The sequence below is a fragment of the Athene cunicularia genome (genome assembly GCF_003259725.1).
Source record: "Athene cunicularia isolate RWA chromosome 13 unlocalized genomic scaffold, athCun1 chr13_part1, whole genome shotgun sequence".
Classification (NCBI taxonomy): Eukaryota; Metazoa; Chordata; class Aves; order Strigiformes; family Strigidae; genus Athene; species Athene cunicularia.
In genome coordinates this window covers 20,311,158-20,324,500 of record NW_020799117.1, presented here as the reverse complement: position 1 = coordinate 20,324,500, position 13,343 = coordinate 20,311,158, and the positions used below count along the sequence as shown (strand labels likewise).

General features: G+C 39.8%; 1 protein-coding gene across 1 annotated transcript in view; it reads left to right on the top strand.

Annotated features, from left to right (window-relative positions):
• The window catches only part of LOC113485430 (ankyrin repeat and KH domain-containing protein 1-like), a 103,837-nt gene that overhangs the window by 72,129 nt on the left and 18,365 nt on the right, over window positions 1–13,343 (top strand). The window contains exons 18-29 of the mRNA XM_026858561.1: window positions 52–163; window positions 946–1,091; window positions 3,543–3,685; window positions 4,477–4,690; window positions 5,880–6,055; window positions 6,730–6,892; window positions 8,053–8,148; window positions 8,439–8,555; window positions 9,596–9,770; window positions 10,138–10,591; window positions 10,975–11,052; window positions 13,170–13,316. Of these exons, the coding sequence (XP_026714362.1) occupies window positions 52–163; window positions 946–1,091; window positions 3,543–3,685; window positions 4,477–4,690; window positions 5,880–6,055; window positions 6,730–6,892; window positions 8,053–8,148; window positions 8,439–8,555; window positions 9,596–9,770; window positions 10,138–10,591; window positions 10,975–11,052; window positions 13,170–13,316 (2,021 nt within the window). The remainder of the gene's footprint in view (window positions 1–51; window positions 164–945; window positions 1,092–3,542; window positions 3,686–4,476; window positions 4,691–5,879; window positions 6,056–6,729; window positions 6,893–8,052; window positions 8,149–8,438; window positions 8,556–9,595; window positions 9,771–10,137; window positions 10,592–10,974; window positions 11,053–13,169; window positions 13,317–13,343) is intronic.

The following is a 13,343-nucleotide window of genomic DNA, read 5'->3' as shown; positions in this document are numbered from 1 at the left end:
ATGTATTTTTAATTTCTGAATATCTGCTTCTTTTTATTCCCAACCATGAAGACTGAAAGTAATCATGACACTGCTCTGACCCTTGCGTGTGCAGGAGGTCATGAAGAACTTGTATCTGTACTGATAGCACGTGGTGCCAATATTGAACACAGAGACAAGAAGGGTAAGCTAAAACAGTTTGACCACGAACTACAACTTGAAACAGAATTTCAAACTGGGATTTGGGATTCTATGCTTCAGAAAATTACCAAAGCTTGCAAAAATATAGAATTTTATTCTTGCACTTCATGTAGAAATATCAGTCATATAAAGCCAGGACATTGCATGCCTTTCTATCTGTAGTTTTGAAAGGAAGTGCATCTGAGCACTGTCTTAAGCAGATTTGAAATGTGAAGCACTTTTCTCCATATAATTCACCCTCTAAAAAAGACCCTAGCATACTAGATAGAGCAGCTAATGGGGGTAAATACCAAATCTGGGCTGACAGAGCTAGTGGTGAGTATTTTCCAGATTATTTATCATATTCCCAATAGTGGAGTTCAGCAAAATCTCAAATCTTTAGAGCTGAGAAGAAAAAAAAACACCATGCCCCTCTCCTTGGAACTTATATTGACCACTGGAAATAAGCAACATGTGCGGTGCAGATGTGTTCACTTGTTGGAACCTTATTAAATAGGAATTAAGTGGAAGGCTGTGACTTCTCTGAAGAGATAAGTTGGTCAGAACTTAATACAATCTGATCAGTCCAAGTACTGTTTAGATTTCTTTTGAAGAGCCTTTAATTATATTTGACTGGAATCAGATCAGGGTCAGAAGATTGTGGCTTTATACCAGGATGCCCCCAGTCTGACGAAAACACATCTGATCAATAGAAGTCATTGTGAATTAAACCTTTTGTGCATTGATATTCTCAAGGTTGCTTTTAACGTGATCTCTTGTTACTAGGTTTTACACCTTTGATTTTGGCTGCAACTGCTGGACATGTTGGTGTCGTGGAAATTCTTCTAGACAAAGGTGGGGATATAGAAGCACAGTCTGAGCGCACAAAGGATACTCCGCTTTCATTGGCATGCTCTGGTGGACGCCAAGAGGTACAGACATACTTGTCCTCAATGGGTTTGAATTGGTTTTTGTAGGTAGTTTTTAGTACAGTGGGCATTTTTGTTGATAATGTAATAAATCATCCCCTTTTTTTGGAAGGTTTTACCCTGTATAACTGTAGCTAATTTAAGGCCTTTTCTTCTTCCAAGAGGAAGGGGAATTTATTCTTCTCTCCCTTGGCTCTTCCAGTTTTATTAGCTAATAGTTGTTATAACTTGTGGTCATTTTTCAGTATCCTTGCAAGATAAGTACTTTTGCAAGGGAGGTAGAGATGTTCAGTGACTAACTTTATTCACAGAATACTTCCCTAATGCATCTTCCCCCCTCTCAAAACTGAAACAGCCGGTGCAGGCACACAAGCCAGAAACTGCAGTTTTACGTTGGCAGATTTTAGTGGTTCTGTGCAGTCCTGATAAGTTCAGGTGCAGTGCAGGGCACATTATACTAGTCTTAAGGATGTTTTGGTTTTCTCTCAGCTTTTTATTATTGTTTTATTCCAAATAAGATTTGTTTAAACCCTTCCTACTTTAGTCATGGGCATACTAGCTTAGAAGATGGCATGGAAATGGCAAAGGACTCTGTGCCAGATATGGGAGTGGTAAGTTTTGGAACTTGTAAGGATTAAAACAGTTGGCCAAAATTGGAAAGTTTCCACTTTGACTTTTGAATTGCAGATCTTTAACAGTAAAAGTGCTGCTCACAAATTAAAAGTAGAGATCAATGTGGCCTGTGATAGTGTTACTTACTGAACTACTTAAGTCTTTGTTCTTACTCTTTTTTTTTAATTTTCCTTATGCCAGAATCTATCCCTTATGTTTCTGGTTTAGTAACTTGTGAGACAGGCTTTTTCTGGCTTATTTGAAAATCACCTAGCCTGTATTAGTAGTAAAATGAGTCCCTATCCTGGTTTGAGCCCAGAAGGCAACTGAGCACCACACAGCCCTTCACTCACCCCTTTCCCCTCTGCACTGGGAAGGAGAAAATTAATCAAAAGGCCCAGGAGTGGAGATAAGGACAGAGAGAGGTAGCTCTGCTGTTATGCTCACAGATAAAAGAGAGGCTCCTTAGGGGAGGAAAAAAGACATCACTGGAATTCAGAACACTAACAACAGTGACACTTAACAGACAGAATGGGACAGTGAGAAATCATTATCATATCTTTTAAAAACCACTTCCCCCCACCCCTCTCATCTTCCCAGGCTCAGTTTTGTTCTCAATATACCTACCTCCTCCCGCAGCAGCACAGGGGCAGGGGATGAGGGGGTGCAGTCTGTGTAGTGCTTTTTTTTTTCCTGAAAAGGGGAGGGGGGAGCAGGCATTCTACCTCTCCCTTCTCCAGTGTGGTCACTTTTCATGGGAGACAGCCCTCCACAAACTTTATCTGTCATGAGTCCTCCCTACAAGATGCATTCTTCTCGAGATGTTCCGGTGTGGGTCACCTCCATGTGTTGCAATCCTCCCAGCACCAAATTACAACAGTGAGAGCTTCTTTTTCCCATATAGTCCTGGGGGGTCCTTCACAGGCTGGTGACCTCCATGGGTGTTAGAGGATGGCCCTGCTGTCCCACCATGGGATACATGGGAGACATTCTGCTCTGGCACACCTCCCCTTCTTCCTCCTCATTTCTTCTGCTGACCTCAGTGTTTGCGGAGGTGTCCTTCTCATGACTCATCCTCAAAGTTTCCAACCCCCTCTCCCATTCCCCTTCTTAAATACATTACAGCAGAGGCGCAGCCACCGTTGCTCGACCTTGGCCAGAGGCAGTTCTGACTTGGACCAGGGAAACTTTAGAGAACTAGATTCTCACAGGGGGCCACTGCTGTAGCCCTCTCCCCCACTATCAAAACCCCTGCTGCTCAAACACAGCACAGGCCCACTGAAGTGCAGTACATTAACAGAAATGTTTTAGTTTTTCCCCCTTTTATGTCTCTTCAGCAGCTTTTGATAGAGAAGTCCTTCCTCATGCTTGTTCCATTAGCATCAGTTGGTCTGATTTTTACCATGTGTTTTGTTGGAAAGACCGTATAATACAGATGGTCAAACTTGGCTCAAGTGTCATTTGAATTTAAGGTGTGGGAGTTTGAGAGAGACACTCAAACAGTGTGAGACATTATGAGAGTGGGATAAATCCCTTGTTTGCAAACTTAAGATTCACAGGAAGAGCTTCGCTTTAGAGCTTTGCATTTTTTATTAGGTAAAATAATTTTTCTGGAAGACAAGTGCTGCACTGCTACAACCCACGCAGATTAGCTGATGTATTCATCAGTTGCTAAGTCTGTACAACACATATGTAAAAGTAAAGCGAAAGAGGATAGAGTTTTTCCTGCAGAATCTTACCTATTGACAATGGAAATTGGTAGCATACTGGAAGATTTGGTTCACTTTCTGAATAATAGTGAAGGCCACAACATGTCTTGTAATATGCATGCTGTCTTTCCAGGTTGTTGATTTGCTGTTGGCCCGGGGAGCAAATAAAGAACATAGGAATGTGTCTGATTATACGCCATTAAGCCTTGCTGCATCTGGTGGCTATGTTAATATCATCAAGATTCTTCTCAATGCTGGGGCAGAAATTAATTCAAGGTAATACACTATGTACACCAGCTGAAGTGTGGTATAGCACAGACACTCTGTTGCTGGCTGTGTACTGAGCATAGGTTGGAATCTCTAGTACTTCCAGACCACCTTGCAGCCTTTCTGCATTGTTGTTATCCTTTATGTTCATGTTATCTTAGTCCTTTTAAATTGCCTTTAACTACCGCAAACTTCATCTCCTTTATACCCAAATTTTAAGGGATTGCTGTAGTTTGCAAACCTATTCCTTCCCTTTCCCTTTTCCACCATTCTGGGATCTAGAAGCCAAACTATTTCCAATAGAACCAGCTAAAGGAACCAGCCAACACAATCAAGGCAGCTCTGTATGTTTGTTTGAAGATGTCTTTTTCAGAAAGAGGAACAAATTTAGAGTGCTATGTCTCGTAAGCCTCCTCTTTTTTCCTCTTGAGAAAACTTACCTATATTCTGTCACTAGAGAAAACTAAAACTGCATCTGTACTAAAAGCATTTTTTTTTTCTGAAAGAACCTGATGCAGCCTTGATTATAGTATATGTAGTTTAAGGCTTATGTGTGCTTCAGCCATCTGCATGTCTAAGCTGAAATGTATTTTTCTTGTTTATAAATTACAATTGTCTATTGCATGTAGTTACTCTGGTTTCTCCTAATCAATTAAAAATGCTAGTAGGTCAGTGTCTATATTTGTGTATGTTATATGTTCCTTTTTGGCTTACAACAAAATGTTTTCTTCCTCTGAAATACATTTCTCAGAGCATTCCTTTGGTTCTGGGAACTGCAGTTTTGTTTCTTTGCCTTCTAGGACCGGGAGTAAGCTAGGTATTTCTCCTCTGATGCTGGCTGCTATGAATGGCCATGTACCTGCCGTGAAGCTGTTGCTTGATATGGGTTCTGACATAAACGCCCAAATTGAGACCAACCGGAATACAGCCCTCACCCTGGCCTGTTTCCAGGGCCGAGCAGAGGTGGTCAGTCTGCTTTTAGACAGGAAGGCCAATGTCGAGCACAGGGCAAAGGTAAGTGTGTGAATTGCCTTTCCTTATGGCTTATTTCTAACAGGTGATTTCTCTGAGTCATCGGGTTTCTTCAAATTTTCCTGAGCCTCTCTGTGCTCAGAGGACTTATTAAATTTTCTGAAATAAGTTTGGCCTTGGAAAAAAAAAAAATAGAAGCAGCAATGATTGTGAATTTTTTTGCATTAGGGAAAAGCTGACTGGTTGTTCTGAGTTCATAGTGAAGCTTAGATTGACTCTTGTTCTGTAGTACTGAGAAACTTTTCAGGTTTAAGCTTGACATGATGCTCATTAACAGAACAGATATACATACATATTTTTACATATGAGTGAAGTCCAGGCAGGAAGAGAATAGTGTTGCTTATAGTGATTCTTATATAGAACAGATTTCTTGTCTACAACCAAAGTAGTGCAATCAAACTTTGTAAAGCTTTTACGTTGCTGTAGAACCCATGGCTTCAGTACTGTGACTTTCTGTGCCTCTGAAATGCTCCACAGGTCCCATCCTTTGGTACTCTGGGACAGCTTTGTGTCTCCTGCCATAAAGCAAGCTTAAAGCTTGTGTAGACAGCCAGACTGATTTCCCCAGCACAAAGGAATTTTTGGTAACTCCTAAGGCTGCTGAAATAATTGCTGTGTCTGTCTACCCCGCCTGCTTCTGGAATGACTGTGGCTGGAGAAAAGGGGATATGGATAAAAGCCAGCTCTCAAATGGTCAGTTGGGCATGTTAGCAGCTAGTAGATAAGTTTATTTAACAGTCTAGCCTGGCAACTAAGTTGGACACAGATCAGTCTCAGTGCTAAGGGAGGCTAGAGAAAAGCTATAAAGCCAGTTTCTGAGCGTTTTCATAGAAACACTTGAGTCTTCATTTGGATCTGTTCTAACTTCTGTTTTAGAGATTCTGTTGTAAACTATGTTTTTGCTGTTGAGACAGGTATCTGGTGGTACTTAGTCAGGAGTTTGCTTGAGTTTGTGTAAGTCAGAGCCCAAGAGTATTTGGGTTTTGGGGTGTTTTTTGTTTTGTTTTGGGGTTTTGGTTGGTTTTTTTTGGAGAAAGTTTGAAGTTAGGCTCCTAAACTAAATAAAAGCAGCTAAATAAAAAGATCTGATTTCCCTGTGTAGAAGTCGTTATGTCTTATCTGAAGTATATTGTACACATTTCACACTGTGTAACTCATTCTGTTGGCACAGACTGGTCTCACACCTCTGATGGAAGCGGCTTCAGGAGGATATGCAGAGGTTGGAAGGGTTCTCCTCGATAAAGGAGCAGATGTTAATGCTCCACCTGTGCCTTCCTCAAGAGATACAGCTTTAACAATTGCAGCAGATAAGGGTCACTACAAGTTCTGTGAACTCCTAATTAATCGGTAAATTATTTCTTTTCATTAGCGGCACATTTGTTCTGTAGCTGTATTCCTCTGGCAGGAGTGCCCTTGTTTACATTGCCTTGTGCATCTGAGAGCAAAGGGAACTGGAAGCTTTGGAAGTAGGATGTTTTATCTGTTCCCTACTCTCCAGTGTAATCCTGTAGTGTCCTGCTACTCCAGTGTTAAGATAAGCAGGATAACTGGGCCCAGAGGTAAGCAAACAGCATCTGGCTTGGCAGATCTGTTGACTTGTGTATTAATTCAACAATTCCCATGTGAGTGTTTCCCCACTGTCACTTGAGGGGCAAAGATAGGAAGTAGCTCTTGATCTCTTCGGGCATAACCCGGTGCGCTGCTAAAATCTCAAGGGGCTGCCTTCATCCTGTGGGTAGTCACCACATCAATGATTATTTAAAGGACTCGTGGTCAGTAGTTGCATAGCTGTGGTGCACTAGGCTGCATTAGGTGAGTGTTAGTCTCTGTAAGGGAGGTTGAAATAATCCCTGTATCACTACATTGCAATTTAAACAACAGATTTCAGGGACAGAATTTCTCTAGCTGCCAGATTTCAGTAATTCTATATCCAATTGTTCTCTGATCTTTTGTGATCTTACTTCCCGACTTCCACCTTTACTCATACCTTGTTTCACTCAATTTCACTTGTACTTTTTTAGAGGAGCACATATTGATGTTCGTAACAAGAAAGGAAACACACCTCTGTGGTTGGCAGCTAATGGTGGTCACTATGATGTGGTTCAGTTGCTTGTGCAAGCAGGAGCAGATGTGGATGCTGCAGATAATCGGAAAATTACACCTCTTATGTCAGCATTTCGCAAGGTAGGAGACCAACTTAACTTTATGTTTCAATGCTAAATGGTTTTTAAAACAGAATTTCTCATTTGGCCTGAAATCGGAATGCTTGGTTTTGGGAGAATCAAACATTACTCAGCAAAATTACTGTTTTGATGAAATGTCTGCTTCAAGCTAATCACAATCTGTGTAATTTACACAGATTTAAATTTTGAGAGGTGAAAACTTTATTCCATAAACCATTTTAACTTTATCATTTCCAATTATATACTGTCCAAAAACTTTTATGTTTGAGATTTCAGTGTTTTGAGATTACCATAGTCCCTTTCCAATTTCTGCAGATTATACTTCTTGTTTCAGTCCTGCTTTTGAGATTAACAAAATACCAGTCTGTAATAAATAGTCCTGATTCCTTTGTACTTCCCCTGTTCTGTTCCTAGTTTTTGCTGAGTTGGACACTTTGTGTAGTCAGCTCTTTTGTCACCACCTTTTTTTCTTGGCAGGAAGAATATTGCTTTGTGATGGTTTCACCAGTTATGTTGTTGGATGTAAGGAGCACAGCTATAGCAGAGGAATTTATTAACTGTAGCTGCTTTGCCTTTAACAAAATATCAAATAAGTGTACAGTTTTTTTGACAAACAGCAGTAGTGACTATGCCACTGCTTTCAAATACCTTCAGAGGCAGCAGTTGGATACCTTCGGTGTGGTTGCACAGTGTACCCCATCAATGAATGGATCCAGCAACAGAGGAACATATTTGCCAGGATAATACTCAGGAGACTTAGTACCCTGATCCAGACATACCTTGTAACTGAATCAATAAACCAAGTTAGCTCCATAGTTTCAGTGCCAAGAGAGTGGGTCAGGGTGACATGTGGGGTCTAAAGATGGTCGTCTTGGCTGTTAATAGAACCATGAACAGCTGCCTGTGCCCTTAGGCCTCATTTGGTCCTTGTATTTTAAAATAAAAATTACTTGTGTGAGAGCTTGTCTTTGCCACCATGATGTAGAACAGCAGACATGCTGTCAACACTGAGCAAACTACCTACCTTTCTTCCTAAACACCAGCTTACCAGAAATGTTCTTGCTTATTTTTAGTTTTTTTGCATTGGACTAAGAGGGATCAAACTTATGACAAACGTTGACAATTGTGTACAAGAGATCAGAATTTTCTTTGCTATTTTAGGGGCATGTCAAAGTAGTTCAGTTCCTGGTGAAAGAAGTTAACCAGTTTCCTTCGGATATTGAATGCATGCGATACATAGCGACGATAACAGACAAGGTGAGTGTAACTTCAGGAAATGACACTGTCCCTTATTTTCAGTGAAAATATACATGAGAAATTCTTAAGTATTCAAAAACTGAATGTGTATGTTCGTTCGTTTTATTTGGAGGTTTGTGAATGTCGTCTTTTTAATACAGAATTTAAAATACTTTTTTTTTTTTTTTAGTCCTATTCTGTTGAAATAGTATGTTTATGAATACAGGGAAGCTAATATTAAGTTTGTAGAGCAAGGCTTGGTCCTCAATTTTAGTTTATTACGGAAGTAGTAAGACAAGTTTGCATTCCAGGACCTGTTGAAAAAGTGTCACCAGTGTGTGGAGACAATTGTGAAAGCTAAAGACCAACAGGCTGCAGAAGCAAATAAGAATGCAACTATATTGCTGAAGGAGCTAGACCTGGAAAAAGTGAGTAGAGAATTACTGTTGTGTAGCATAAGAGTTTGAATTATGTATTAATCTATAGGCTCTATTTCCTTTTGGTGCCTCCTGGGGCAGTACTTTATGCTGTGACTGTATGTGCTTTCCTTCATCTAATATACAGAAAGTGAATACTGAGGGTGACAAGTTAGAACTGGCTTCTGGTTCAGCTGCTCCGTTGTGCTTTTTAGGAAAGCTTAGACTTGGGAATAGTTACCTTAGGTAGTAAGTAGCTCTCTTCAGCGCAGATGATGTGTGAATAAGGGAGGTCTTCAGTCTCTGGTGTGATACACGTTGTAGGTTTTATGTTGTGTAGGGCCAGTCTAAGCATTTTACAGACAGCTGCTCAGTGTTACAAAGGAGAGCCTGCCTACAAGCTGCCTGGTGAGCTATATGGAGTTGAGTTGGGAAAATCAACTTCTCCCTCACTGAGAATACTGTGAAGTGTCCCAGAGTAATGCAGACGTTTCATAAGCACTCTTTTGCTCTCTTAATGGAGGCTCTTAGAATTTTTGACAAAACAAATTCCATATTGGTTTATTAAATTTTTCGTGTTGCTGGCTTGTTAAACATCCATCAGTTGCTGCACAAAGCTACAGTATAACATAGTTGACTGATTTCGTACATTTAAAAAAGTGGTTAAAATGATAGGGGGTTTATATTGTAAAATATTCTGGGAGATCTTTTTAAGAGTCAAAGGTTGCTGCAGAAATTTTAATGAAGTTACTAAATGTTTTTTTGAGAAAGGACTGAGATGATGAGAGATTTTGCTGGTTTTCTGGTAAAATTATTTTTTTGTAATACCTCTGTTTTGGTTGTTACTTTGTTGTCATTCCTCAGAAGTTTTGGGACCAACCAGTCCTGTTGTTCCATAAGGTCTGCCCAGTTTCTGCATAATGATTGAGTATGTGATAAAGTTGTTATAGTTCATTGTGCTCTCTCCTTTCTCCCTCCCCCCAGATTTCTAAGGAAAATCTGAATTAGTCTGTGTGAAACTATTTAAATATGAACCCTTTTCTCCTATATAGTCAAGAGAGGAGAGCAGAAAGCAGGCTCTTGCAGCTAAAAGGGAGAAAAGAAAGGAAAAGCGAAAGAAGAAGAAAGAGGAACAAAAAAGAAAACAAGAAGAAGATGAAGAAAATAAGCCTAAAGAAACTCTTGAACTGCAAGAAGATGATGATGAAGAAGAAAATGATGATGAAGGTAAAGTACAAGTGTTTCTGTGAACAGTGTAGTTATGGGGGGGTGCCTTTTCTTAAGCATCTAGGTAAAGGAATCTCTCTGAAGGCTGCCTTCTCAGGTACTGGGAGGTTGTTGCATAGCTTCTGCACTGGTTCTTCCCCTTGCAGTCAGAGTTCCTGGCAAAACTCCTTTGTTCACTTCCCTCCCCCCACCTTTGTTCACTTCTCACCGCCCTTTGTTCCCACTCTTGGAGGATTTAGGGCTGAATTAGGTGCAAATAGTCTGACAGCTCAGCAAGGAGCATAACTTCAGCTGTAGTGTCTTCAGTCAGGGAACTGATTTCTGTGTGTTGTGGGTTTTGATCGTGTATCAACTCTTTTTCTTACAGTGGAACAAGAAGTTCCTATAGAGCCCCCTAGTGCAACTACAACAACTACAATTGGAATTTCTGCAACTTCAACTACTTTCACAAATGCCTTTGGGAAGAAGAGAGCTAATGTGGTGACGACCCCCAGCACAAATAGAAAAAATAAGAAAAATAAAACAAAAGAGACTCCTCAGAATATGCAGATAATTTTGCCAGATCAGCATATATCTCTAGCACAGCAAAAAGCAGATAAAAATAAAATAAATGGAGAGCCAAGAGGTGGTGGTGCAAGTGGGAATAGTGATTCAGATAACTTGGATAGCACAGATTGCAATAGCGAAAGTAGCAGTGGAGGTAAAAGCCAAGAGTTGAACTTCACAATGGATACGAATTCCTCTGAGCGGCGCTATGCCTCATTGCTTATCCCCTCTCAGGAAGAAAAAACGAGCACCTCAGCTTCAAAAACACCAACGAGGTGAGCCTGCAGTATTGCTTCCCTATTGTTTCACAGGGTTTTAACCTATGCCATTGTAAATTTTCTGTAGCTTAAGCTTTACACCAGCTGACACATTCCCAAAGTTTATTGAACGCAATTTCTTTAAAGACAAGATTTTTTTGGCATTGCTAGCTAGTTTTTAATATTACTTTAGCAAAACAGACAGTTTTCTCTGTCTGTTGTTTAAGCATCAGTGTTACATTGTCAGCTATATTAGAATAGATTTTAAAGTGAATGTGCTGGGAATTTAAAAAGGAAGTGCCAGTTTTGCTTGTAATCTAAGCCACAGAAGTGGTTTCATTACCTCAGTTTTTTTATGGTTTTGTCTTTTAACTCATTTGAATTACAATTTCTGTTTTAAGGAGGGAAGAAGTTGATGACTCTGAGCATTTTACCTGCCAGGTTGATGGCCAGTTTGATTTAACCTTGTCGAACCAGAGGTGAGAGTCACCGAGTTCTTTTGAATGTACAGGAGTCTTGGTTTGGAAGATGATTCAGTTGTCAGGGAATGAGCTAATAACACCAGTTTGTGGATAGGTCATTGGTCTGAATCAAAAAGCTTAGATCCCATCTGAATCTGTAGTCTTCACTTATTTTTACATAGAAGTAGTATGAGTCTGATCCTCCATAGGCTTCTTTTTTTCTATTCTTTTCCTGCATTAAGGGAGGGGAGATGGTATGGAGGTTGATCTGCAGGACATCTGGCTGACTGAAAATCCACGTTCAATAAGAAAGAACACAAACATTATGGGATCAAAAAGGGCAGCAAGTGGCTGTTGCCAGACTGATTGTGGCACTTGTCTGGGAGGGGGAAGAGAGTTAGGATTTTCTTTTTTTTCTTTTCCTTTTTTTCCCCAGATTAAAGTCAGGTGTAGAATGAGGGGATTTTTCAGCCCTTGTGGTTGGGGGGTGTCTGTTTTGGATTACCATTATACCATTAGGAATGTTAAAATGGGATTTTGCTTATGTTTTGTTTTATGAACATAAGTTGTTTCTGCCTCAGACCTTTTGCCTAAGATCTTCTACAAAAGCCTTGGAATCCTGTGCAGTTCACTACAGCAGGACTAACTAAATGCATACTTCTAAATCCTTGTTAGAAGTGCTGCTTCTGTTAGATAAAGTACACCTAAGAAACAAGACAGTGTGTAAATACCAAAATGAGGCTAGTGCATTTTATTAATTTCTGCATGTGCTCTTTGGCTCTTGCACTAGGCAGACTTTATCTGAAAATTATTTCTAAATTTGCTCTTCTTGAATTCCTCTTCTCTTTAGTCAGAGACATGCTGATGACAAGGCTACTGTAATTTAAACTTAAACTCAAGACTTCATAACAATGCTTTTCTGAAAATATGCCTAGGCATTTTCAGACAAAGAAGAATAAAAGCTTTCAAAGTCTACTCTGGAATCAGTATTCCACAATGGACTTTTTTCTTTTTTTTTTATACACATTTTCTCTTTGCCTCAATATTACAGTTATCTGAGGACAAGTAAAGTTCTCCACAGAACTTTCAAATGGCTTGGGCAGGTATATTATCAGAGAGCTAGAACTTACTAAGGTAGAGAGAGAAAATTCTGCCATTTGAAAAGGCATACTGCCTAAGCATTGCTTTTCATATAATCAGTACACTTGGCTTATTTAAATGTGAATACTGATACAAAGTTCAGAGATGTAGTATAAACAAGCAGTTTGCCTGCAGGAAGACACAATGAGTATTAAAAAATGATGTAAAGAATTGGGAATAAAAACTTGAATATAGTAAAGAGGAGGAATGATGTTTAGCAGGACAGGTGCAGCGTGAGGTCTTCTGTAAATTTTTCGGCTAGATCAAATCACATAAGGCTAGTTTTTCAGTGACTGCTGCCTGTGTTTCAGTGCTGCAGATGAACTTGTGAGCTCCTAGTGCTGTTTTTTTTCACTGCCACATAGGTCAGTTAGCCACTGCCTGTTCTGTCTCACTCACCCAGACTTTGCCTTGTTTGTATCACCAGGCTATTGCTACATCTCTATTAGTACAGGTAATGATAGTAGGGCACCTGCTTCCAAACTGATGTGTCTGGCACTTAAATACTTTAAAGTGCTCAAATATCTGTGCATCAGTTACTCATTCATAAAATTCGGGTGAGAAGTAGAAGCACTTTCCAGGGAGTCTTTGACAATAAGAGCTGAAAACCTGACATTTTCAAGTACTTAGTAAGAAAGAGTCATTATTACCAAAGAACCTTTTCTTAAAAAGCTATTCAAAAAGGAGAACACAATATAGCCACAGGATCAGGATGTGCCTAAGTGGCTGTGTATCACCTATTATAAACTATTTTAATCTGATGTCCTTAGTGTTTATGGTATTACTTCATTCAGTTTAGCACTCCACTTTTTGGAGGAGCAGTATAGGCTGTGGACTAAAAGCTAAAAAACTAACTATGAAGTCACCAAACAGTTGTTTCAGGTAGAAAATAAGACTGGAAACCGTTCATGCTAGTAGTTTTAAGCTGCAGGAATGTATACTGCAATGCTGTCACTTTATTCTGTAAGTTGTAATCAGTACATTTGTTTTCCTAGACTCGATGGTGAAGGTCATTCAAATTCTTTGTCAACTACTTATAAGCCTGTTTCCCTGCCTCTGACCTCTCCAAATGTAAAGCTGAATCTGACTAGCCCAAAAAGAGGCCAGAAAAGAGAAGAAGGCTGGAAAGAAGTGGTTAGAAGGTAAAGACTGTAATTAACTCTATGTTT